Here is a 27,907-nt window from a genome sequence, read left to right as displayed (position 1 = left end):
TGTCTCCTAGTTCCGTGGAGGAGCAGCTGAACTTCAATCTCTGTGCTGTTGCATGCCAAGTTATCGAATTCCATCCGCCATGCCTCGCCTCATCAATTCTGTGTTTCTGCGCACCTCCTTCTCCTCTCTAGGCTCTTGATTCAATCCCTCTCCTCCCTTTCTCTCTTCTCCTTTGTTCCACCTGCAATGTTTAAACGGATTGCGCACCATTTGGCTTGGTCTACACCTCCTCATCGCTTCACATTTTCAGTGGGATCTGCTGGTGTTAACGTAAGCTTTCCTTGCATTTATCTACTATCGCTTTTTCTCTTGATGATTGAAATTTGGGCAACTATTCACACAATTTTGGCAAATTTTACCACCCTCAAACTTCCATCTGTGCCACCCTTGTGTGTTGATCTTCCCTCATTCGTTGACTAGCTGAAGCGTTCTGCTTTGATCCTTTCAAATGTGAGCCTGGCTTCAATGATATGCATACTCAACATATCGCATTATAGAACCACTTCTCACAACTTTGTTTTGTTCCGGACTATATTGAGCTGCGATGTTTTGAAGGCGATTCATACTTCAATAATGTTTCCTGACAGGGGGAGAAATGCAATAGACCGTTTTCAAGCATTGAACCCTGGTGGAGCATAAAATATTTTCATGCGGTTTCGCACAAGGAGAAACTTTTAGTGTCAAGTGGGGTGAACGGAGTAATGGCGGCAGAGGGAGCTCTGCATGACCCTAAACGAGGATCGCCCAAGTTTTCTGTTTCCGAAGGCTTCGGGAGAGCTTTTCTGAGTCACCCATCAACGTTAACATCAGTGGCTGCAGCTCAGCCAATTTGCTGCGCGGAAAACTTGGAACAGGAAGTGTCTGCCATGGATATGCTGATGGATTCGTTCGGTAGGAAACACACTTATTTACGCATTTCTGTAACTGAGCGTTGCAATCTCAGATGCCACTATTGCATGCCAGCAGAAGGGGTAGACCTTACACCCAGCGCAAAGCTTCTAAATAAGGATGAATTCATTCGGTTGGCAAGGTTATTTGTGACAGCAGGTGTGGATAAAATCCGCCTTACTGGAGGGGAGCCAACCGTCAGGCAGGATATCGAGGAGCTGTGTAGAAGTTTGAGGGCTTTGCCTGGATTGAGGACCTTGGCTATGACTACAAATGGACTGGTCTTGGCAAGGAAGCTCCCACAGCTTAAAGCTGTTGGATTGGATTCTCTGAATATTAGTCTAGACACCCTGGTGCCTGCGAAATTCGAGTTCATAACGAGACGCAAGGGACATTCCAAGGTTTTAGATTCTCTAGAAGCAGCTCTAGATCTGGGTTATAATCCTGTCAAGGTATGCTGTGTTATTCTTTAGGTTACTACAAAATTTTCCAACATTATTTTCCATCTTTTTTGCTAATATTGCGCTCATCAATTTTTGTGCAGCTGAATTGTGTTGTCATGCGTGGATTTAACGAGGATGAAATCTGTGATTTTGTGGATCTGACAAGGGATAAGGCAATTAATGTCCGTTTTATAGAGTTCATGCCATTTGATGGAAATGTGTGGAACTCTCGGAAACTTGTATCCTTTTTGGAGATGAAAGACATTCTGGTAAGTCAAGAAATAGCTCTTATTAAGCTTTTCGAATGTGTGCTTTATCAATGTATTGAATCCTCTTTTTTGTGGGAAGCGCTTGAAGGATCCTGTGAGACTTAACGTGTGGAATTTTCAGGCGAAACGATTTCCCACTTTGCAGCGGCTGAAGGATCATCCATCAGATACAGCAAAAAACTTTTATGTAGATGGCTTTAAGGGCTCAGTTTCCTTCATCACATCCATGACGGAACATTTCTGTGCTGGTTGCAATAGACTTCGTCTTCTTGCAGATGGAAATTTCAAAGTGTGTCTTTTTGGCCCTTCGGAGGTATGCTGAAATTTCCTAATGACTGTACAAGTCATTTTTTACATTTACTATCGATCTTATTGCTCAGTTATCATCAGTGCTTTGTGATATTCAAGTATATACACACTTGCATTTTCTATCCACCAGTGACGTGAACCCTTTGTTTGGAGACATTGAAACTCATTGCATATCTAACATATCTTAATAATTAATACAAAATAATTTTCATCATCAAAACGCATCTAGGGTTAGAAGTGCTTGTACTAGTTAGTAAACCTTAACTAGACCAATGCACCTGTATGAATTATCATATACATGTGCACTAAGCAAGTTCGTCTCAGTGTCTATTTGTCTGTCTGTTTCTGTCTCTGTCTCTGTCTGTCTGTCTGTCTCTCTCTCTCTCTCTATATATATATTTATATATTTTGTACTAGCTTTTTGCATTCTCAGCACTTAGCACTCAGCAAGGGCCTTAGTGAGCCCTTTGCTTCAGTCCACAGTGGCTTGTATGGGTTACATATATCTTGTATCTTGTCTCATAGACCCGTGAGGTCTCCTGAAGACGCTATTACACCTCTCTCTCTCTCTCTCTCTCTCTATGTTGTGGGGACATACTCGCTCAACTCAACTTTATTCCTATTTGTTTGGTCCATGGAGGCTAATTAACCTATTTTGTACACAGTTTAATATATTTTATGGTCTTTAGAAACCCAGTATAGCTGCTTATGCTTGGGCACTGATGACGACTAAAGTGTTGTTTTGCTTGCTAAGTATTCATTCCTTTTGTTTTCATTAAAGTTTTTGTTTACCTCTATTTTTTCTTCTCTTTCGTTTTCTCTTTTATTTTCTGTGTAGATTTTTGGTCTTTAGAACAACAAAAAATCTAAATTTGTATGATTGGGCATATTCTAGTCTTACAAAGGTATATTTTATTCATAGGTTAATCTTTTAATATTATGTCTAAGAAGGTACACATTATATCAAGAGGGGATTCGAACCTATAATCTTTTATTTCACATACTTGAGCTCTACCACTAAGCTATAGAGTTATAGCATCCCTAAAGATAAATATTATATTATACATGGTCCTTCCTTCCCCTTCATGTCCCTTCCTCCTTAATGCCCCCTTCATAACTGGTCCCTTCCCCCCTCTCGAATCTCACCTCACGTGGCTCTTTCTTTAATGCCCCCTAACTCCATTATTCTTTTATTGAAATCTTTCCTCCCCCCTTTATCCCTTAGTTTAATCATAGCCTTGCCATCTTCCTTCTCACCCCTCTTCTTTCCCCACAACTAATTAATAGGAATGTCCATTTCCTCAATGTTATGGGGACATACCGGCTCTCAAGTTATAGAAATATGTAAGTTATTTTGGGAAGTGCATTTCTCGAGCATTTCCCAGGAGTATAACTTGCATTTACTTCTCATGTTAAAATAATCTCTGGTTACATGGTTATTTACACGTTTGAAAATAACATCTTGTATCCAATATACACAAATTGTATGAGCAAACACAATTAATTGAGTGAATTGTCCAACTCATTAAACTAGTCTCACTTTTAGTCTGCCACCATGCAAGTTGGGGTAATGTAAGCCATTTGGAATATGAATTATCCAAGTCCTTTGATCTCCATGAGCAGCTATAGGGGTGCATATCACTTTTTTTTTGGAGAGAGAAAGAACTTTCTATTAATGCTTGAAACAGCCTGTTTCAAGAAAACCTAGCTCATTGTCTGGAGAATCTTTGGAACAGGGGCTAACAACTAAGGTGGAGGTCTATACATCCAGCAAATACCTCGCTTAGTAAAAACATAAAAGACACCTACAAGCCAAGCCTTGCAAAAATGTGCCTACTTTTCGGCGGTCACTGAAGTCCCGAACTCCCAGATGACGGACATGTTGTAAATGATATTTTGCTAAATGGCGACGAGGTTGGCTACCGGGGGAACTAGATGGCCTCCCATCATAAAACTGCAGCGGGCCACCCAGTGTTCTAGGAAGTGATGCTGGACACATCTCCCAAACACTATCCTGTGACGAAGGCAAAGGGCGTGGGCCGGAAGGAGGTGTTGCATCTTGTGCCTCTATCTTGAAGATCCATTGTCCTTGTATTCTGTAGGCGGGAGAGGCTGCATTGGAGAAGGCATGACCCCCCCTATGTCAACCATGTAGCCATCTCCCAAGTGAAGTCTCGTTGCATCCTTTGTGCGGTGGCAACAATCCGAAGGGCACCCATCTAGATCTTTTGTGTGGCTGGGCGACCCCATAGAAAATGCGCAATTATCTCCAGAAGTTTGTGTGCGCAACAATGGCACCTGCCATCTACTTGCACCTGCTCTAGCCAAGTGCATCATCATCCAGAAGAAATACATGATCTTAAAAATGGGAGATGACCTCCTAGGGAACCTGCTGCTCCATCCTATGACACACACTACTGCCTCTAGTTGAAGTTGTTGGCGAATGCATGTCGTATACGAGAAGAAGAGTGCTTCCTCCACCTTGTCGGAGTGCCCTATTCGTACAGACCAAAACCACCCACCCGGATCCCATTGAATCTTCCAAGAGGCCGGCTGGCACCTCCTATCCTAGGGTGATTGGAATTGGGTCAATGGTCTAGTCAATTGCCCAAGTGGCCCACCACCCTAATCCTTTGCCACTCGAGCGATCCAATGGCTCGTCAGCCCTGAGGTCCCTCACAATCTCGGGCTAAAGAAGGCCTCTAGGCTCCACTCTATACAGTGTGCGATCGATAGAATCTAGGGGATTGCTGCAAAAATTGAATCTTGAGGGACACCCCAGTCCTAGAAAACTATCGGTACTGGGGTCCAAGAGACTGTGCAGTCCCTCCTACCATGACTCTGGGGTGGCAACATCAATCCCTGCCATCTCGTGCCCAAATGAGAGAGCGCCTGACCTCGTGCCTCTACCTTCGTAGAAAGGCTGCTCCAAGCCCCAAAAGAATTGGATGGGCCACTATCCTAGTGAGCCCATCTGATGTGCATGCTCTTCCCCAACATGAGTCTCTCTTGGTCGCGAACCTCCGGATGCCATATGAGTTGTTGCCGCTCAAACTCCTCTTGGCACCTTGGACTGGCCTGAATGATTCCTCTGGACAAGCGCTGCCAAACCCTGTGGAGGCTCCTCAACCCTTCGCTGTGAGGGGAACCTTTGAAAAAATCCACCTATGGGACTACTGCCACTGACCTCCTGTATGGGGGGGTGTTGCTAAGAATCCCTTGTTGAAGCAAAAGCTTGCAGGGCAGAATGCCGTCAAAGACTCTACACTTGAACAACTCTTTGTGGGAGCTCCATAAGCACAAATGGCCCGCTTGTGTCACCCAAGCATCACCGGATCGGATGGGGACAATTTCTTTAACCCTTGCAACAATTTTGGCTGCAACAATAACAATGAAGGCAGGCGACCCCTGGGCAAACTAGAACTTTCAAAATATTCCTCCAGCATTTTGATGCCGCATGTCGAGTTGAAGGGGATCAATCAAATGAAACCAAGGTCGCATGGTTCCCCATTGCCTTACCTCTGAATGGTACCTCGACCTCCTAGTGGAAGAATGAGCCACATGGGTCGTGTTGCACACCGAATTTAAGAGATAGTTTCAAACGAAAAGACTTCAAGATGATCCCGCTCTCCAATTGAGCAATCTCGAACCAGGTTGAAGGGAAGATGTACACACGTACCTGGGCAAAATGATACGCCTAATTGCCAAATGTGACCCATGCTCCTGCCGATAATAAGTACCTGATAGCCTGGTTCATTGCAGGCCTAAGAAAGAAGATCCTCAAAGACATGAAAAAGATTAGCAGTTATGAGACATTTAGTGCCGCTCATGCAGTAGCAATTGACATAGAGGATGGAATGACAGACTCTGTTACTAGCAATGATAATGGAAGAGCAAGGCACGAGATAATCGCTCTAAAAAGGGCAAAGCCAATTCCACAGTAGAAACATCTAATGAATATTGCCTAGATGCCATGAACATGAAGCTAAGAGAAGAAATGTTGCATGCCATGGAACAAAAGCTTCACATGTCTTAGCCACCATCTCAGACTTATCCAAGGATAGAAAATGTATGGTGTCCACATTGCATGGCCAATCATACAACAGATGAATGTCCCATCCTAAGAGCCGGGATCAATGCACAAGCCAATCCATTGCCAAGCTTGTGGTGTGAGCATGACGGAAATAGTTGCATCTTCAACATGTGCAACAACTCGCTGCCTGGGGTGAGACCGCATACCACTAGCGTGCCCAAAAGGGCTTTGCTTTGCATCTCTGGGGCAAGAGCACCGTTTGCCAAGCGGCCCATGCTTTAGCGTCCCTTGTACCATCTAAACCTGCCCACAAGAAATTGCACGCTAGGCGCCTAAGCTGACCCACACAACCTCTGTGAAAGCACCAACAAGAGCCTCTATGCGAAGGTGTAGCCAGGAGGACCTAGTTGGTGACTAGGGCCTTGCTTGTTACAGAGAGTTTGGGCAAGCTTCGGTACAAAAGCTTGCACCTCACACTCTCCAACATGGAGGGCAATCTACTGCTCCGTTGGAATATCGATGCCCACCTGTGACGACTTAAATATCTCGCTATCTGGTCCTCGGAATCCACCAGAAGCCAAGTGTAGTCCCCCAATCTAGGATTTGTTGAACCTCCTTAGTTGTCATGAGGAAGCCATTTGATTTGGTTGAGTTGATCTTGGTCCTCAAGGCCAAACAACATGTCTCTGGGGTTCCTTGGACCCCCTCTAGGCTCTCCATTGTGCCCTCCACAAAGAGAAATGTGCCTTATGCCAACTTTGAGTAAAGAAGCTCCTTCTCCTGACGAATCGGGAGCCGCAACCCTATGAGGCCTACCGCTTGGGAACACAAAAAATAGCCCAAAGTTTCTGCCGCAAAGAGAAAGAGGAAAGAAACGAGGGGGAAACCTTGTTGTATTGGGCAAGAGAGAGCAAAGGCCTCCTCTGTGTGACTGTCGATAAGCATCTAGATGGCACTCCCTTCGTACATGGCTGAGACCCCCCGATCCATCTATCATAAAAATCCATCCTTTGCATGGTACCCTCTAGAAAAGACCATGCCACCCTCTCGAATTCCAAAAGAAGGATCACAATCAGTTGATACTCCTCCCGGTCCAATCATTGGCCTCCTAGAAAGTGAGGATGTTGTCCAAGATGTTGTCTGCATGTTGTGGACGATTTCGACGAGGTGTGGTTGCATCTGCAAGCTCAAGACCTTGCAGGGTGAGCGGTCTCCACTGGCGAATGTCAAACTTGTCTTCCCCTTTTAGTATCAAACAAATCTGCCCTTGGCTCAAGTCTTTGATCCCCAAAAAGCCTTCGTTGAGCCCCCCCCCCTCCTCCGCTTCCTCCAACCAGCCCTCTGTCCCTCAGGGTCTTCTAGTCTCTTCTACCACCACGGTTATTTCTAGTGGGGTCTCCTCATCCTCCGCCTTGGAGGGAGGCAAGACAAGGCTGCCCCCCGCAACACCTTCTTTGTCAGCCTCTGCAACTTCTATGGTATTTTTGCACGATGGGGCTGTGTAACTACATGAATGTCCCCGCCAGCTACCCCACAGTTTTGAGGTTTCGGGCATCTATGTCCACCCCGGGAAGAGGGAGTTTGGGAGCTTTGGGCAGCAAAGCCCGTCTAGCGTGGGCGCTTCCTCTACATGGCTGCAAGTGACGAGGTGTGGTCCCCACAGACCTTTGATTACTAGATATTATCCTTTATGGGATGGTGGCAAGGAGTAGTGTGAACTAACCTTTTTTCCAGACATGCTGGGCATGGGTAGATTGTTGATTTCTCTTAGAGTGAACAATATCCTCCCCCAGGCCTCTCTTGAAGACAATTATTTGGCCCTTGTAGGCAGTGGCTACTCGTTTGGGAGCAGCATACCATGAATTGTTGCCTTGGGTGCACATGTTTGGCCTGGCTTCTCGAGGCATCGGACGGATTAGGATTACTCACCCTTGAAACTACCAGCCAAGGTGGGCCGCTCATAGCATTTATTGTAGGCCTCTAGCTCTAGGAGGGATTTTGTTCTCCTCTTGGGCCACCAAGGCACTCTTGGACATAACATCTCCAATGATGATGTGCCCGTAGTTTTTTGGGCTCATGGGATTTCTTGCCTTGTGCATAGGGGTAAGGCTCCAAGTGTGAAAAAAGCGGTGCAAACTACATTAAAAATCTTTGCCAAGATCGGAGTTAGGATACTTAGTCCATGTGCAATGTATTTAGCACAATGTATTTAGCACATAGCACCTCATGATGTTTGGCTCAACCATTATGTAGCTTCAAGGCAGCATGTCTGATGCCACCAGTGGGAAACAATGCACAAGAAACAGGGCGAGGTAGTCATGAGAGGGCGACGGCTGATGAGGAATGTCGTATAGCATGTGTGCAAAGGAATGCTGGAGGGCGACGTCGGTGAGAGGACAAGGAGTCTATTGCTTTGGAAACTTCTGCCATAAATCGTCAAAGTTATTGTGAAGTATGAGGTTTAGTAATTCCCCATTCTATGGCAATAAATGTGTGCTCTTTTTGGTGGACCAAACGATGATACTCACGTATAGACTTTGCTGTGCTTAAAAATGATGCTTGCTTTCGAAGCAGGTCCTTCAAGGTTGTGAAAGCAATCTAGAAGGTTTGAAATAAAATGGATTTTGTTTGTGGGAGCTTTAGGATCTCTATTTGAGTTCCTGAGATCTCCTGTGAGATTTGTGGTTTTGGTCTTTGTGTCTTTGTTTGTGGGAGTTCTAGGTTCTCTTTGTTGAGTTCCTTCGATCTCTTGTGAGAAAAGTGCTTTTGGATTGGTTTCATATATTAGTTTGTCTTGCATATGGATGCCCACTTAGTAGCTTGACATAGTCTCTCACGGGGATGATCATCGTGGAGCGACAAGCCTAGCACATCAGATTCCTTTGGTTTCGGATCAAGAGCACATCATCGAGGAATACCTTCATTGCAGTCTACTTGTTTCCCCTAGAGACTTCAGATTTTGCCATGGAGCTCCGGAGAGAAGGGGGAGGCATCCCCATATGCTATCTTATACCAAGATATCAAGTCGGGGAGACTTCTCCTTCTTGGAGTCTTGAACACTAGGGCTGTTGACCGCCAACGACCTATCACTGATTTTCAGCAAGACTCGATTCCGTTGTTCCAAGCAATAGACTTCACAATTACCAGCTGACTCTATCACAACTCTGTCTTCAAACCTGAGCAAGCATTATTTCAAGCAACGATTTTATTGTCAAGGTCCAAGATTGTTTAGTATATTTGTGGTCTCAGCAAATATATGGTGAATTGGCAAAGGATGACCATCATCTGAAATCACGAGTGCATCAACAAAAAATATGGAGAAACATGATTTTTTTTGAAATAGGAGGCGAAAACTTGAATAAAATTACAGTTGTGCAGATAAATTCCCAAGGATACTTTGATTCTTTGTCCAAAAGGATTTTGGCCCAAGAATTAGAGTTTGGGGTTATTTAGGATGTGTTATCCACAAGAACTAACTGCTCTTGGTCCAAAAGAATGCCCCCACTAGGCTTTTTATGAGCAAACAGCTTCAAAAAGGCACACTCCCCCCCTAGCAGAAAAAGGACCTTCTATTAGAATACAAATCTAGCAATCTAGAAAGGAAGGGTGATGGCCACTGCCTCTTGGGGTCTCAATGCCTAGAGTACCCTAGAAGCAGGTGCCAACAGATAGTGAGGGGCAAGATACAACCAATAGATACCTCGATCCATGAAAGTGTAGAAGGTGCCTACGGTGTCAAGCCTTGCAGAACCGCTCGCTTGGGGCCACCCTAATCCCCTCATGCCGCAACGTTGGGATGGCAGCATCGATCTCCGCAAGCCTGCTTGGGACAAGTTTGAGCACTAGCGCTTGATTTTTCATCCAGAGGTCTGACATCCAGATGGGCACATGTTGGGCCATTGCATGCACATTAGTTGGGCACAATGGGACAACGAACCTGCCCCCTTCATTGGAGCTCGGTATGGCCTTTTTGAGTAGGTGGAGGAGTGGCTTCAGGCACTAGCACATACGAGGGGTGCCCTACACTACGGGCTGGCCAGAATGAGGCGTGCTGAGAGGTGTTGTTACGCCCTCATCAAGCTCACATCAATAGCGACCGCTTTCCTATGATGGGGGCCTCCGAGAAATTCTACTTGAGAGACTGTTGCCACTGGCCTCCTGTGTGGGGAGTGTTCCTTGGAAGCCCTTGCTGGAGTAGGAGCTTCCAAGACTGTGCTTGGAGTGAGACCTCTAACGATGAGCTTGCCGAAGAGTGCTCTTCTCTGCATCTCTGGGTCTATAATGCTCATCCCTCCCTCTCCTTGGGGGAGGATCAATGTCTCGTCCTCAAGTAATCCACCTACCGTTTGAGCCTACCGAGAGGAAATTTTGAACCAACCTCTTGAGCTGCCCCATACAACCGATGTGGAAACAACAGCAAGACGCAATGTACCAGGCCATGGCCAAAAGAACCTGGTTCACTACAATCAATGGATCTACAAGGGAAAGCCTTCCAGAGATCCAATGTAATAACTTCCTGGGCACAATCTCTAGGACCGAGGCTATCTGCTGATTTGCCAAAAAATCTTGCCCCACCTGGCATATGCCGAAACTTATCCACCAAAAATACAACACCTAGTGCAGTTTCAATCTCATGATAGTCACTCATAAGATTGAAACCATAAAGTCCATCACACATAGCAGGGATTAGCTACTATTGTTGGATTAGGGTTGGTCACCTCCCCACCTATGAGCCCCCAAATGAGTAGTTCATTGGGGGGATGGACCATAGATAATAGATTAGGTATGGGGCTGTCACATGGACTGCCATGTGGGCAGCAGAGAAAGAGTGAAGTACCTGGTAAAGGAGAGCCACCATGGAGGGCAGATCTAGCAGAGAAGCTCCCAGAGGCTGTCCATGCTTAGAGAGGACATAACTGCACAGGGAACCCAGCAAGAAGGGCAGTGTAGACAGGCGTGATGACATCATCCTGGGTACAGATCTGGAAGGTACAGAGGGCTTCTACAGGCCATATGGACCTGGAACAAGGGCTGAGCAGAGGTGGAAGAAGAGACGCAGCAAAAGGTGAGATATGGAAGGCCTTATGGGCTGGTTTGGGGGCAGGTAAGAAGGGTGGAACAGCCTGCGCCAGTGGCTGCAAGCCATGTGGCCAGGCAGGCCAGCAAAGGCCCCTAACTGAGGCCCAGGAGGGCTTTTATAGAGATCCCCCTCCAGCCATCTGGCACAGGGAATCCCAAATGGCTGGTAGGGGCAGGCTGGTCGGCCATCTCCTCTACTTGGAGGTTGTAGAAAGTGGTGAACAAGAGTCTTCTAGCTATCTGAGTGAAGCTCCTCCCTCATCGCGCAGCCTTCTTTGAAGCTACGCTCCCGGTTGAATGCAAACCCTTCGTCTAAAAAAACCGGCCCATCATCCTATCTCCTTGGTGTACACACCAAGCCTACGAGGAATGGTATGGATACTTCGCCCATCTGGTCTCTGTCTCTTGAAAGGATTAACGAATTCTCTCATATATATTACCTAGCCAATGGGAGTATGGCTCCTAACCCTGAACCTCTCTATGGATGTTGAGTCTCTCCTAAGAGCCTTCACATGCCTATAGAGCCTGTCTATGCCTCAAAGCTTGGGTCTGCATCTGTGAACTGCTCCTTTGAATGGCCTCGTGGTCCAAAGGGACCAACCTCATCTAATCCCTGAACCTCTCTATGGATGTTGAGTCTCTCCTAAGAGCCTTCACATGCCTATAGAGCTTGTCCATGCCTCAAAGCTTGGGTCTGCATCTTTGAACTGCTCCTCTGAATGGCCTTAGTGGTCCAAAGGGCCCAACCTCATCTATGATCCAATTTTGAGCTATGACTTGGTGAACCTCGTCCTCTTGAAACAATTCATTTGGAATCCTCACTCCACACTTGGGGAAATCGGAGTAAGGCTGCTCCTAATGCATGGCAATGGGAAAATGGTCGGCCATGGTCATAGCCACAAAGATATAGGCAAAGCCCAATCTCCAACGTAGAATCTGTCCCATCGCTTGAGCTAACCATTTGGGCATCTCTGACCAACAGAGGCAGAAAGGCTACTTGGGAGCATGGTAAACTTGGGCTCTTGCCAATCTCAATTGTAGATGGAGAAAATATATTGCTCCCACATGCCTCTATCAGAGAAGGAGCCCCTCCCTACTTGTCCTCCTCAAACTCTAGATTGTTGAGTCTCTTGCAACAATCCAGAAGTCGAACCCAAAAAGACATTCCGTCAACTGCCTCCAAAAAGGATCCCTTTACTGGCGACTCGCTAGTGCATAAACATTGAGGACCCTAATATGAAGATCTCCAACTTGAATGCCCATCCACAATAGCTCAGGCCCCATCCGTTCTCTTTGGTAAAAACCTTCGAAGCCAAGGCCTCTCTCACAGAGATGCATACTCTACCACTGCGTCCTACTGCTGGGGACCCAATCTAAGGACCACATCCTAGAAGTAGGTGACCATGTCTCATGATATCCACTGTTGAGAACATATGCCCATGGATCATCAAAACATCTAAACTCGGTCATGAAAACCATGCACATTCAAACTCACCATTGTCCAACTCATGCGAGCGAGTTTGCGGAGCACGAGGCTAGATAGATAGGCTTTCTCTTTGATCACATGACTCTAGATCACATTTTCACACTCTGAGGTGTCATTGAGGAGGCCAAGGCATAGAGACAAAGGGTTTACTGTTGATTTGTGGATTTCCGCAAGGCCTTTGACACACTGCCATGGGCCCATCTCATGAGACGCCTACAGGATTTGAGGTGTGGTCAAGAGATTCTCTAGGCAGTTCTCACATGTTATGAGAGGGTCTCAAGCAAGGTTCCTACATTGATTCTCTAGGCAATTTTGAAATTTATGAGAGGGTTTCAAGTAGGATTCAAATGATGACCGGATGGGCTGAGGAGGTCATGAGCACAATTGGGGCCAAACACGGTTGTCTGTTGAGTCACCAACTGTGTTTGGGCTCTACATCGATAAGCTACTAAGCTAGAGACTTTCATTGAGACATGAGGAGGTGCGGTCTCTACATTGATGAGTTTGAGACTTTATTTGGTCTGTCCAATTGGTATGTATGGCAACCTAAGTTTGGGCGTTGATCTATTAGAGGTGGATTAAGCTCGGGTGGAGAGGCTCCATGTTCTATTAATGGCACGTATGATCTGCAATGAGCCATCAATCACACACTAGATCATCTTGGCTGAGTTTGGGTGATTCCACTTCATCTTGACGCAACATTCGGGGTGATCACATACCTTCATTGAGCTAGGGATTTTGGTTCCACAACCTCAGGCTGATGCAGGTTACCATGGCTCGCCTTAACCGCGTCCATCACATTAGCAATTGAGAGTGATCAGAGGTGTTGTCGTGCCCACACATGTAGATGGTTTGCGAGTCTTGCACTTCACATGGAGAGATTGCCTCTTTTCAGTATAGCCTTGAGGCCTGCTCTATTCTGCTCACTTATTATGAGGCTAACGATTCCATCCGGGATGGTCTCGTATAGCTACATACATACAGAACTTGGTTAGCACCTAGCGAGCTTCCTATGGCTTCATACAAAGAGCACTGCCTACAGATATCAGAGGAGGGCTTCATCAACCTTTGGGCTACACAATGATCCACCTCCGCCACTCCATGAGGACCTCGATTGAGCAGTTTTATGTTTCTTCTCATGGAGTATGCATTGAGAGGGCGGATGGGACAAGGGCATATCTAGGGAGGGCCGCATTTGCGATCAATCGATCTATAGGAGGTTGGTTAGAGGAGCACTTTTGCTTCCAGATGTCTTGTGTGCTGTGACATTCGAGGCCACCACCATTGTCTTTTCAGAGATGGATTTGGATCCCTCTCTAGCCTATTGGTTTATTCGGATAAGAGATGAGTAGCGATCAACCTTCACGAGGCTATATGACCTTTTTTTTTTTTTGGGCAAAGAAACGAGGCTATATGACTTAAAAGACTTGTTGCTCAAGACACAAAGGTAGGATTATGGGACATAGCTACAGTCCACTGTGAGGGTGATCATTGATTCTTTGTCAGATAGCACAGACTACCAGTCTCCAGGTAGATGATGCAGCTGAGAGCCGGAGTGTAATGAAGGGGAAAAAGGGCTTATTTAATAATAAGCATTCGGCACGTACAGACTCTACGAGAAGGTACTAGCTGAGCTAGCACAACCACTTGTAGATGGATCCAGTTCCAAAGGAAAGGTCATCATAAGCAGCGATATAGGGGTCAAGGAGAGATACCCCTTGTCACCAACTCTCTTTGGTCTCTTCATAGACGAGTTGGAAGATTGGATGACAAAAAACAGCAAAGGAGGAGCCCAGGTGGCCGGCTACACACTGTTGCTGCTCATTTATGCGGATGACGTGGTCTTCTTTGCAAAAAATAACAGCGATATGTAGGCACACTTGGATGCCTTATATAATTTCTGCAAATATTCAAAAATGCAGATCAACATAGCAAAAACCAAAGTAATGGTGATCGGGTCTCGAAATAAACATATAAATTTCACATTCGAAGGGGAGACTTTGTAAGTAGTTGCTTCATACAAAATATCTAGGGCTGGATTTTACAGATAATTACAAGTGGAATGCATGTGTGGAAGGTAGGATTTTGGGAGCTTTAAAAGCATTGTCCAGCTGCCAAAATAAATGCACAAAGGCACATTTATGGAATTAGGAGATGAGGAAATTTTTATACACCATGCTTGTGCAAACAGTGGTTCTCTATGGATGTCCAGCTTGGGCACTTGGGCTCTCTAGGGCTTATTGGAAAAGGATAGAAACAGTGCATAAATGCTTTATTATAGGCGAGTCGGGAGTTGAAACGCAAACACCTTATCCCATCCTGTTAGCTGAAACAGGTATGATATCATTGGAAGGTGAAGCACTATGCCATTAGGTGGGATACCTTATTAAGGTTAAGAAGATGGATGCACACCTGAAACCACATAAAGCAATGAAAGCCACTAAGACCACCGCCTGGTGTAAAGATGGGGAAGAGTGGATGGAACTATGGGGAATAAAGGTGGCTGATATACCTGAAGAATCATGTGAAATCAGGGACTTAGTGACGTCGAAAATGGTACAGAAACTATGGCACGATCCAATAACAAAAATGCAGTTCTACAAACGGGAAAACAAACTAATGGACAGCAATGCAATGCATAAATATCTTGGGGAGGACATCTCAATATTCAAAAGGAATTTAATATGCAAAATAAGGACCAGCTCGCATGATCTGGAAGTGGAGAAGGGTAGATGAATACAACCTAAGATCCCAAGGGAGGCGAGGATATGCAAAATCTGCCCTACAGGGGAGGTAGAAGATGAGCATCACATGCTACTAAAATGTCGAGCATACGCCCGCATAAGGGAGAACCATGGCAACAATAGTTGTAATCTGAAGAATCTATTGGAACAGCCAGCCCACAAGTTTGGAAGCTACTTAAAAGAAATCTTGGAACATCGACAAGGGTGAAGGGGGCACTTTCGACGGAGAGCTACTACAAGGGTTAATTGACATCATTGCTCTATCATGATTTTTATCCCTCTGGAGTGCTGATTCCCACCGGAGCCTCTGTCTACTGAGACCCTCTTATCCATTCTCAATCGCTCAATGGACCTGGTTCTTGAGACATCATACAGAGGATCAGCACATTGCAAATCTTTCTTTCTTTCCATGGGTTTATGTATTTAGTATTTCTATTGGTCTTGGGAGTGGATGCCTGCTTAGTGATTCTCCACCCATTCAGCTCATTGTCTCTAGCTCTTTCAGTCTCATAGACCTTTCATTTTTTCAAGACCTTTCTTTCAATCTTTCTAGCTGGATCCTTGGTTAGATTCTCCTCTATGTAGACAATGTGGTCTTACTATGCTTTTCAACTGAGGGTCTCTAGCAATATCTAGATGTACTTCAAATCTTTTGTGAGATATGATTTGAACGTCAATCTTGGTAAAACCAAGGTTATGATCTTCAATACATCCAAGGTAGTGACACATAGAGCAATTCAATTTCGACAGGTTGATAGTAGAGATTGTTCCGTCTTATACATATTTGCCTCCTATTAGTTCTCAATCACTCAATGGACCTAGTTCTTGAGACAGCAGATATAGGACCGCCACGGTGATACCACATTGCAGATCTATCTTTCTTTCCATGGGTTAAGATATTTAGTATTTGTGTTTGTCTTGGGTGCGAATGCCCGCTCAATGGTTCCACCCATTCAGCTTATTGAATGTGTCAGTCTCATGGACCTTTGATCTTTCAAAGACTTTCATAAGCTTTCTTTCTTTCTTTCTTTCTGGCTCCTTGGTTCAGATTCATCTCCACGTGAACGATGCGGTCTTACTCTCTTTTTCAGCTGAGGGCCTCCAACAACATCTAGATGTACTATGTCTAGTCGTTGCTCCTTTGTAGCATAGGCCCTTGCATAGTGCTAAGCTAAGCTAATCTCAAAATATTAGAAAAGCTCAGACAAGCGAGGCTCGTGTACCAAATACTTATCTGGGTGCCATGGTGGTGCTCCGATGAGATGTGAAGATGTCACGGGTCTGCATCTGTCAAGCCGTCTCTCGCTATGGTGGGGGGCGTGGTCTCTGTGATCTTTGTATCTGTTGGGCCATAACGCATGCGTGCGAGAGAGAGAGAGAGAGAGAGAGAGAGAGAGACGCTTATGGTTGGAGACATTAACATTATGGTGTTTATGTTAAATGACAGGTTAGTCTAAGAGATGCAATACGGGCTGGAGCAGATGACACCATGATTCGAGAGATCATTAGTGCAGCTGTAAGAGTTGGTGTCTGTATAGAGGAAATACATTCTTGGTTATTGTCTAAAGAATACTTCTCTTTTATTTTACATCCATCTGGTTCTTTGTCAAATGTTTCTTGTAATCTCTCATGCTACTTTACTTCCTCATCTGCATTAAAATTTTTAAACCTGCATGAAATCGAATCTGCAGCAAGTGAGCTCATCTTTACTGGTTTGGTAGATATTTGGATGTCTTGTTAGGAATCTATGATCCATATTTTTTATTGGGGTTGTCCAGGTGGTTGTAGCCTGACTGACAGTCAGATTTGTGCAGATAATTCTTTACATTAGGATTTGCATCATATAACTCACAATAGATCCACAAGGCCAGACTGTAACTTTGAAATTCTACACTCACACAATCCATAATCAAGAGAGACATGATCCAAGAGACATTGACACCGGACTGGGTATGAATGAGATGTCAGAGTCGAGCTTTAGCAGAAGCCTGTTTCCAGTTATTTGTTCTCACTTGGCATATTTCTGTATTCCAACAATGCTGGTTTTTTTTTTTTTTTCAAAGAAAGGAACCTTCTATTAATGCTTGAAAGATTCATACAAGACAAAAGCCCCGAAGGTGCTAAGTATGAAATACCGGAAAAGGCTGAAAGAAAGAAAACCGGCCTGTTCCGGAGAAGCCCAGCTCACTGCCTAGGGGATGGGGCTAATAGCCAATTGGGGGGACTATATGGCCAGCGAATCCCTCGCCGAGTGAAGATGTAGAAAACACCTGCAGGCCAAGCTTGGCAGAAACGAGCACGCCTCTCGATAGTCGCTGCGGCATGATCACCGTTTGCCAAGCTACTCGGGCCCTAGTGTTCCTCGTGCCGTTTGAACCTGCGCAGAGAAAGTTCCATACCAACCGTCGGAGCTGCCCAATGCATCCTCTGTGAAAGCACCAACAGGAGGCAAGAAGGACCTGGTTTGCCACTAAGGCGCGACCTGTGAGGGACAGTTTGGCCGAGCTCCAATAGAGAAGCTTGCGCTGAACACTCTCAAGGACCGGGGCAATCTGCTGCTGTGTTGTGATGTCAATACCTACCTAGCATCCGAGGTATCTCGCTGTCTGGCCTCGCAGTATCCATCTGAAACCAAAGCACTCCCCCACTCACGGATCTCCTGTGTCTCCTCAAAGCCCATGAAGAAGCCTATGGATTTCGTCTAGTTGATCTGTGCCCCCCCGAGGCCTCACAATAGATAGCCAAGGCGCCTCTGACTCTCTCTAGACTCGCTGTGGTGCCTTCAACATACAAGGCCGTGTCATCTGCAAACTCCGAGTCAGGGAGCTCCTCCTCCTGCTTGATTGGGAGCCTCAACCTTGTGAGACCCACCACTTGTGATCTCAAATAGTAGCCTAGAGCCTTTGCTACAAACAAGAAGAGGAAGGGAGCTAGTGGGCAGCCCTGGCAGACCGAGCGAGAGAGAGGAAAGGCCTCGCCTGTGTGTCCTCCGATAATCATCTGACTAGAGCTCCCTGCATATAGCGTTGAAACTCCTCTGACCCATCTGTCTGAGAAACCCAGTCTCCTCATAGTGCCCTCCAGGAAAGACCACTCCACCCTGTCGTAATCCTTCTCAAAGTCCAAGAGAAGGATGGCCAATGGCTGTGACTCCTCCCTGGACCAATCCACTGCCTCCCAGAACATGAAGATGTTGTCCAGGATGCTGCATTCCTGGACAAACCCAGTCTGTGTGTCATGGATGATGTCGGTAAGATGAGGCCATAACCGCAAACTCAAGACCTTGGCGAGGATCTTGTACGCAGTATCAAGTAGAGTGATCGGCCTCCACTATTGGATATCTGACCTATCTCCCCCTTTCGGGATCAAACAGATCCACCCCCTGCACAAGGACTGAGGGAGAAGGCCAGTGTGGAAAATTCTTGGTAATCTAAACGGAAAGGGGTGGAGATAATCTTCCATAAGTTCCGGAAGAAGGCCGGAGTCAAGCTATCCTCCCTCGGGCACTTCTGGGTTGGGAGAGCCTTGAGGGCTTCCCAGAGCTCCTCATTTGTGAAAGGCTCCTCAAGTCTGTTGCATAAGTCCCACGAGACTACTGTCGGAATGTGATCCCAAACTAGCTCTCGGGCCACAAGACCAGCTGGGATCATCCTCTCTGTCTGAAAGATCTGGCCATAAAATCCGGTGGTCATGTCAAGAATCTACTGCGGGTCAGTGTGCATGATGCCCTGAGAGTCCCAGAGACGTTGTAGTCGTGTGCCGGTCGATCGGGGCCCAACGGTATGAAAGAATTGCTTCGTCATCCTGTCCTCCTATTGTACCCATTGGGCCCGGGAGGAATGGTAGGAGAACTCAGCCCGCTGCAGCTCCGTGTCTTGAAGCTCGAGACGAGCGCTCTCCAATCTATCACTAAGCCACTGAGACACTGGGTCCTGCTCCCTGAGCCTCTCGATGGAGGCGAGGTCTCTCCTCAAAGCCCGCTCGTGCTCTTGAAGGGTCGTCCTCCGCCTAAGGGAGTGAGCATGCAGCTCCACACTGCTCCTCTGAATCGCATCGGCAACCCACGCAGCCCAGCCCTCAGTCGGTGCCATCTCGAGTGCTCCCAGATCTTTGGCATAACCTGTTGAATCTCCTCGTCTTGCAAGAGGTCCTCTGGAGTGCGGACCCCCTTCTAGGGGAGACCTCGGCGTGGCTGATCCAAGTGAAGTACCACTGGAGAGTGATCGGACATGGTGGTACTTGCCAGAATCTCGGTAGTTTTGCCTTTGTGTAATGCCCAGTCCCCAACATAGAAGGGGTCTAATCTCTCGAGCAATCCATCGTGCCTCCTCTATCCAAAGGAGAAGAGAAGGCTGCCAGGAGTCCTGCTGAACTCTGGCTCTCTCCACAAGTCTTTGCCACTGATCATGAAAATGAATTGCTCCCAGGTACTACGCTCTGCTACTGGCATCTGAGAGAACGAGGTGCCGCCCTGCTTGTCTTCCATAAACTCTAGGTTGTTGAAGTCCCCTCCATCAATCCAGGAGTCAACATCCGGAAGATACTCTGACAGCCTCCACCAAAAGGTCGGGCGGTGCTGCCTACACGACGCTGGGGCATACACATTCAGGATTCCAATCTTGGACTCTCTCGTCCGAACTCCCATCCAAATTGCCCGTCCTGGAATGAGCTCGCCTTGATCGTAGACTTCTGAAGCCAAAGTCTATGAGAGTGAGATGCAGACCCCTCCGCTCCGTCCTACTGCAGGAGACCACTCCTATGGACCTCTCCCTGGAAGAAGGTGATGGCGTCATCTGATGTCTGCTGTTGAAAACATGTGCTCCTGAATCATAAGGATGTCCACTGCCCGCCCTACCACTGCTCTCTGCAACTCTTGCTGGAGCATCAAGTACTGCGGCTGGCTACGAACACGGTTGTGGAGCTCGTGTACGTTTCAACTCACTATGGTCTAGCTCATGAGGACAGGGGAGTCGGGAACAAGGCTCTCTTGTGAGTGGGTGCTTGACCTAGAAAGACTATCTTGTGTGATTTTGCCGAGGGTTTGGAGGGCGAGTAGTCAATGTCCGTGCGGCGTTGCACTAGGGTGGATATGTGCCCACTTCATCATGAAGGAGGCTTCCACCCCGAACAACTCCGCGCACGTTTGGAGGGGCCAGAAGTGTGCCTACTCCACCTTTGCCTCCATTGGCAATTTGATAATTCCTGTCGCCAAACAACACACCGGCTCCTCGTGCGTTGATAGGTCAAAAAATGTAGTAAGCTCTTGTGCATTGTACATAATAAAGGGTAGGTGCATAGATATGCACTTTTATGTTTTGGTTTGGGTTATGGGATACCAAAGACTACTTTTGGAACTATGATGAATGGCTGTATATATTTCAAGATAAATAAAAAAAATGTTTTTTTGCAGGGGCACATGGAAAATGATGAGAAGTAATGTGGGTACAGCCATATCCAGAGCATTTGTGGTATCCAATGTGTGACGGAGTTTTTTGTGTGTGACTTGATATATGTTCTTTTATTACCTTGTGTCTTGGGTTTCCTTTGTTATGAGTGGTTTCCATTTGACTATATGAGTATCCCGTGTGTCAAGGATGGGTTCATTATATGTGATAGATTGTGAGTAAGTGTTGGCTTGAAGGGAATGTGCATTAAATGTGAATGTGGGGCATTTTTGGCCTTGGTGTATGGTTTTTGGGAAAGGGAAAGAGAGTGGTTTAATTCATGAGATGAGGTGGCCAGCAAATGTGGGAGTTTTGCATGGATGTGCAAGCTGGCTACGTGATCAGGTGAAACGCTCAAAGAAAGTGGGGAGCTGCCATGTTACGTGGTGGAAGGTTGCTAGAGTTTCCAAAAGGGTGATAGATCCGTGGTTGTCTCAAGGAGGGGGTTCGCATGCAAATGAGAGAGAGCCTAACATCGTAGAAGAGGAGAAGTGCGAGGAAAGAAGGAAGGAGTGTGGTTGCAAAGAAACGCAGTTCAGCGTGACGTCCTGGTCTTCTTCAACGATGGTGTTCGAAGGGAACTGGACTCATCGTGAGGGAAATGAAAGGCCAGTTGCTGATTGTGATTAGTTCTAAGGGATCTGAACGACTTCTTTGCGATACGTTCTTGTTGTTGTGATCATTTGCTGATTTGATCGTGGGATATTTCCTGAGAAGAAGGCTTGAGTGATGGGCTAGTTCACAACAATGGTTTCACGATCGAAGGGAAAATGTTCTTGCTGTTGAATTGAAAGGTGCTCCTACGTCATTCTCTGATTGACTCTGATTTCCTTATAGTAAGAGAGAAGAACGACTTGTTGCTGGTGTCTTTCATCCGTTGGTGTGGTGTGAGAACGATCAGTATGCCAAATGATTGATCGAATTGCGTTGAGTCAAGAGTTTGACAGGTTGCTGGCTGAATTACTAGATTTGAGAGTTCATTTGAGATTCTCCTTGGCTACTCTTTAAAAGTGACTGGATGGCGATAAGGCAGAGGTAGTTTAATACAAGCGCTGATTTGTCTATGGATCTACCTACGACCACATGATTGGTGGGTTGCTGAGTTGACGAGGAAGCTTGATTGCTGACTTGTGTATGTCATTAAGAGAGTTTTCTTGTTGGCTCCATGTGCAATTTGGTCAGAGACAAGAAGACATTTATGAAGCTGTACGCGGTTGGTTCCTGATGCAGATACAGAGAGACTTTTTCCAATGAGCTGTGGGTTCATTTCCTATATTTTGCTGTTTCTTGTGCTGTCAGAAGGTGCTTGTGGGTGTTACGCTATTTTTTTTGGGATTGGTGGTTCGTGGGAATTTCGCTTTGTGTCTGGGAAAGATTTCAATGAGTTTGTGTTGGGCACGATTCCTGTAATTTTGGATCCATGCTTTGGATGGTGTGCTAAGCTATTGTCACTTGGAGCCAGAACACACTGCATTTTTGATTCCATGATTGCCCCAGCCTCAATATCTTCCAGTCTGAAGATTATTTGTTGTTTTTTAGCCATGTTCCTCTTTTGTTTTATCAGCGTGAAGCTCAGCTGAAAGTTCACCTCTGCGCCATGGGCGTACCAAAGATCTAGTCCGTGTGGTCCCATCCACTCGTCCATCATGAGCATAATCTGATCACCCAAAATAGCATCAAACACCTCCGGGGACCACTTCTCCAACCCTGTGGAGGCAAACGGAAATCTCCAAACGGGGTGTGTTTGAGATCCCACTGCACTGATCAAACCCCCCTTTTGTTGCTGAAGGACCATGAGTGTGACCTCAAGATTAGTTAGATTCTCAATGGATTTTGCTTTGGATACTATGTGAACGGATTGAAAGCTTTTGTGGACAGTCCAATTTTTATCGACTATCTCCGAACGGCCTTGATTGTAAGCTATGGAGGTTTAGATTGAGACCTATTTGGATAAAGGATTCTCGGCATTCCAAACCCCATGAGGATCTAAAAGATTGGGTACTATGCAAATCATTGAAAATCTTTCCATTGTCCAAGGTGTTTTGTGTAGAGATAAGCTTCATTTAGTTCTAGAAGTCGACCTTGCAATTGAATTTTGACAGCCAGATAATAGACAGTTAGTGGACAATGAGTGATTTATTTGGCCATGCAATAATTTGGTGTAGTTGCTTTATGTATCTAGAAGGAACGTTAAAGCTGGATGTAAAAACTGATCTTGGATAATATTGGTAGTAAATTATCACAGGTCTGCTTAAAGACTTCCTGACATGATGATTAAGTGGATAGTAAAAGTCGATGTACACATATCACGAGCCTGGGAAAGGCCCACGCAGGCTGGAACAGCCAGGCATGGGAAGGTGTATTGCTTTAAGAGGAGAAAGATCTGGAAGATGAGTGGAGATATGATTGGAAAGGGGAGAATTGAGGGACCAAAGTATCACTCCACGCATTTTCACATAGACCAAAAAAATTGATGATTTCCAAGGTGGTTGCCTTTTTATAAATTTCTGTTACCAAAGGGTTGGCTAAAATACAACGAAGAATTATGTTGATGAAAGATTAGAGGAATCATAGAGAGAATTATCAGATCATTTTAACTAGAATTAACACCTTGTTCATGTTTCTCAAGCTGCTATAAAGCTTATGTTGGATACAGGTAGTAGCTGAACCTAGGCTAGGTTGCTTATATAATCTCAAAGGGTGAGTTTTCACTCTCTACGGTCTTTTTATCATCACCTTTCATATCTTTGCAGACTTACAGGTAATCGATGACCTTTTAGCTACCATCTGAGTTAGATATATGACAAATTGTCAAGGTCCATGTAGCCTACCCCAAGGAGTGTGTCGATTAGTCACATACATAATGTCTAGGTTAAACATAGGCCATGGTCCTATCCACCTATTTTTATCGAGCTTGTAACTTCAAGGCACCAACTCATTATTATAATTGGCACTAATATTCTGAAGGCCTGCCCCAGTTACAAGGTCAAATTTGTGAGCTCCTACTCAAGGCTATGTAATGGTGTTTGCTACTTGTATTCCACATTTTCTTTTTTACAACTAGATTTCCAATTTTACACAAGGAATTATACTTATCAAAGGGTGTTCTCTTCCTAAGCGATGGGAAAGCTGGTTCAGTGGGAGGTTGAAATCGTACTTTCATTATCATAATTTCAAGGCAAGTTTCAAGCCTCTTATTTCTTTAAGCATGAGGCTTTAATTGGGCCCAGTAAATGTAGGGGCTTTTGGATTAAGCCTCTCCACTGACTATCGTTTCAGCATGGAGCTATCAGATTTACATAATTTTAGTACTTGTGTGAGTCATTCCTATTATTCTCAGTCTATCGTTTCAGCATGGAGCTATCAGATTTACATAATTTTAGTACTTTGTGAGTCATTCCTATTATGCTCAGTCTCTTTATGGCCAGGATGTGCCCAAGATTTGGAAATTGAGATTTGGTCATTGTATCTTAGTATTATTATGTATTCCTGTAGATTCTCACCTGCAAAGTAGGGGATGCCCTTTTTCATGCCTCTAGTGTGGTATCTGTGATGATGTAATTGGATTACGCTGTCTCTCTCCTTTTCCTTAGCATGTTCTTATGATATGTGATTTGGATTATGCTGTCTCTCTCCTTTTCCTTAGCATGTTCTTATGATATGTGATTTCCATCATTATTTTCCATTAGACATAGTGATGCTAAGTGTTCTAATAGCATGGTGTGGCTATCTGCTTAGTAATTGAGATTGATAACACTTCGTCAAGTAGACTCCATGAGCATGCGTGTGTGTTGAGAGAGAGAGAGAGAGAGAGAGAGAGAGAGAGAGATCTAATGGACCTTCTATATTAATCACAAGCAGGTGAAGAAAAAGAAGGCAGCTCATGCAGGCATGTTTGAGATAGCCCAGACACCAAATAGGCCTATGATTCATATTGGTGGCTAGTTATAAAATAGAAGCTTCTGGTTGAACATTTACAACAGCCATGCTGGAAGCCTGAATATTGATTTGGAGATTACCAGGAGAAAACCAGAAGGAAAGAAGATTTCGAGCTGCTATCTGGTAACTTCAAAGGTCATCATTTCTATCTTTTTTTGGGTTTGTTTAGTTTGTCAAGTTTTCTTTACTTGAATGTGTATCCTCTTGAATGAAATATATTCATTGATTGATTTCATATGATGCTGACCGTGCATGCTCGTGACAAGGACCATTGATTGTGCTTGCAGTGCCGCATATTCATGCAGAATACCATTATGCACGGTTGTCATGTGCTTTGCGCTTTAGATGGACCACCATAAGTGATGATTTGGCTCCAAATTGGCTGTACCTGACATTTTCCAAAGCAGGATTCCAGGCTGTGAAATCTTCTTTGAACTTCAGTTTGCATCTCCACACTTCAATTTGCAGCAGTTCTAGGCAATTCACACTTCAAAATAACTTTGTGGCTTGGAAACTCAAAAAAGCATTCCAAAAGCTGGCCCTCCACGTTGGTGTACTTTTTCCTTAAAACATGAGCCTTTTGCACTCTCCAAGGTCCTACACAATGAATAAACAATATTCAACACTTTAACCTATTAGAGATTAGGTAATGCATGCATTCTAATTCTTGGACTAATCCTAGTCCCTTGTGTTCCCACGCTCCTCACTAACCAATGCAAAACAAAAGAAAGTCAACTTGCTATGGTTAAGCAAAGTCGACTTTCTTTGAACGAATCTCTTTATTTCTTGGAAGAAGAACAGTGAAGTGACATCCCCTTGGCTCCTCTCAACTGAAAAGCTTCTTGGCACAACTACAAATTTGGAGAAAAATTCTTCATCCACCCACTTGCATGTAGTGTCGAGGAGTTCTTGAACTTGATAAGGTACCTACGGGTAACCTTGCCGCTTGGCCCTTTCTTCTCTGTGTGGTACACAATTTGCTATGGTTGGACAACTTCCTCCATTTCTTCCACCTCTAGTGGTTCTTCTTGAATTGCAACTGTGGGCTTGTGTCCTTGATATTTCTTTAGAAGATTCACGTGAAAAGTATTGTGAATCACCCAATTTTCTAGCAGCTCTTGTCAAAATGTTACTTTGTGTATTGGTTGGTTGATCCTAGAAAGGTCTGTAGTAGTTGGTAGAGAGTTGTGGATACACCTTTTCTTTGCCCTTTTTCTTCTAAGCCTTCCTTTCTCAAACTTGAGAAGTACCCAATCTGCTTCTTGAAGGTTCATGTGTCTTTTGTGCTTATCCATAGCTCTTTTGTGCTTTTCTCTGGATCTTTCGATGGTTGTCTGAACCTGAGAAAAAGCTTTCTCTAGGTCTCAAATATATTGATACGTTGCAAAAATCTTAACAATATTGATCTATGGGTGCAAAATTGAGTTGTGTGAGATAAAGTTATCTGTCGCTCCTTTGGGGTCAAATGTGTTGGTCTCTTACTTTGCCTCATGGAGACAAAGTTCTCTAGCCTTTGGATTGGCCACTTTGTCTACCTCTAGCCAAAGTCTTTGATGGTTCTTTTGGCTTTTTTTTCTCCTTTGAGCTCTTGGACTTTTTGGGGCAGTTGGCAATCAAGTCCTTTGTTGTCCCGCATTTGAAACACTTGCCTTGTTTTTGGAAGGTCTTGATCTGTTTTGGAGTGAACTTGGACTTTTCTTTGTAGGGCTTTGGTTCACTCCTTGGCTTATGTGGCTGAGACTCTTTTCAAAACATTGTGGCATAGAGGGCTTATTCCTTGCTCCTCTTGTCCATTGTTCTTCTTTTCTTATCCCCCTTTCTTTCCTTTCTCAAAGGAAGGATAATCCTCTATGTATATGAGAAATGTAGTTGAAGTTGAGTGCAGAAGGTTCTAAATCTTTGTATTAGGTAGGATGTTTACAAAAGCTTGTGCTTTCTTGTGGTAATCATGCCCAATACTTCTACAGCTGTACCTCATCTAGGATTTCTTGAAGAGAAGAGACTTGTAAATACACATCCCAAAATCTCTTTTAGTAGGCTTTGATAGGCTCATCCTCATCCATGTGGAGGCCTTCCCATGTGATATGTACTTGATGTACAAACTTTCTTTAGTTATGTTGATGTTGGGAACTTTTCCAGCCACCATCTTTGCACTACATCGGGCATTGGCCATGTCTATGAGATGCAGACTCACCATTCAGAGCTTTGAGGATGCTCGATACCTCTCGATACCAAAAGCCATGTCAAATTAGCATACGAACTTCATAGCTTTCTCCGATTGTCCATAGGCTTCGTCATACTTGTTGGCATTTGGAAGCTACTCTTGCTTGGTTGATGACTCTCCCTTCAAAGCATTCAAATTTCCAATTGTCCATAGGCTTCGTCATACTCGTTGGCAATTGGAAGCTACTCTTGCTTGGTTGATGACGCTCCCTTCAAAGCATTCAAATTTCCACTCTCTTTGAAATCTTGGGTTGTCTTCACTCGAGGGAAGTGAAGAAGCGAGGATTACCAAAAAGCGAGCGAAGAAAAGCGAGCAGTCCCAAATAAGCGAGCAAGATTAAATAGGTTTCAAGCGAGCGAGAACCTCATCCAGCATCTTATTCCTCTCAATATCATTGGAACAATTGATGTGATCATAAGCAAATTAAACATATTCCAACAATGAAGGCATGCCTGAAACTCACAATTAACTTCTCTTTCATCCCCATACTATCAATTTGAGTCGTTGTGGAGGAGTAGAGACACAACAATACATAAAATTTGCGATAAAAAAAGCAAACACTACTCAGATTGAACATCCACACAGCAAGATAATGATAGATCACAATGTAGAATATATGACTGAAAATATGTAAACATGATCATGTGCTACATATACATATCATGTCTTTTACGCTTGCAGAAGATCATCCATACATTCGATCCAAAAACATGGAAACAGAACTAACTATGTCAAAAGAAAAAAAATACATTTTCATCATAAGGATTAATTTTGCTTAGTGAAAATACCTATGTAATTTGGACAATACCATGCTTTAAAAAACTTAGGGAGCCAAAAAAGGATTTTAGCCCTCCATATTTCTATTATGACCAATGTCTGAATGATAGTTCTATCGGAACTAGAAATGAATGCATCTAACCACTATGTTGAGTGCTCATCCAGTATCCTATAGACTATTATGTTAAAGTCAATACGTGACCACAAACTCAAGCATAAGAGGAGCATGATTCAAGTGAAATAATTGGCAAAAACACTCGGTAACTAGTATC

The 27,907-nt window shown here is 44.8% G+C and overlaps 1 protein-coding gene across 3 annotated transcripts; it reads left to right on the top strand.

Annotated features, from left to right (window-relative positions):
- Positions 1-7: 7 nt before the first annotated feature.
- On the top strand, positions 8-25,182 carry CNX2 (cofactor of nitrate reductase and xanthine dehydrogenase 2). Of its 3 annotated transcripts, none has more exons than XM_087400607.1 (7): positions 8-270; positions 588-1,340; positions 1,433-1,570; positions 1,722-1,913; positions 16,699-16,767; positions 24,557-24,769; positions 24,922-25,182. In XM_087400607.1, the coding sequence occupies exons 1-6, from the start codon at positions 187-189 to the stop codon at positions 24,638-24,640; spliced, it is 1,320 nt and encodes a 439-aa protein (XP_087256733.1). In that variant the 5' UTR covers positions 8-186; the 3' UTR covers positions 24,641-24,769; positions 24,922-25,182. The 3 variants fall into 3 exon arrangements, with proteins under 3 accessions (XP_087256733.1, XP_087256732.1, XP_087256731.1); XM_087400606.1 differs by having other exon boundaries at positions 1,433-1,600; positions 24,557-24,757; XM_087400605.1 differs by having other exon boundaries at positions 1,433-1,600.
- Positions 25,183-27,907: the final 2,725 nt, after the last annotated feature.

The sequence above is a fragment of the Dipteris shenzhenensis genome, chromosome 29, assembly GCF_047967505.1.
Source record: "Dipteris shenzhenensis isolate YYH24624 ecotype China chromosome 29, Dip_SZ_1.0, whole genome shotgun sequence".
Taxonomy (NCBI): Eukaryota; Viridiplantae; Streptophyta; class Polypodiopsida; order Gleicheniales; family Dipteridaceae; genus Dipteris; species Dipteris shenzhenensis.
Note: the sequence above shows the minus strand (reverse complement) of the source record. Positions and strands in the feature narration are given on the sequence as shown.

Bases quoted from the DNA above. Each gene is read 5' to 3' on its own strand.
- CNX2 (XM_087400606.1), top strand. From the start codon at position 187: ATGTTTAAACGGATTGCGCACCATTTGGCTTGGTCTACACCTCCTCAT. The intron at 1,914-16,698 runs GTATGCTGAAAT...GTTAAATGACAG, and splicing joins GTCTTTTTGGCCCTTCGGAG to GTTAGTCTAAGAGATGCAAT. The intron at 16,768-24,556 runs GTAAGAGTTGGT...AATCACAAGCAG, and splicing joins GAGAGATCATTAGTGCAGCT to GTGAAGAAAAAGAAGGCAGC.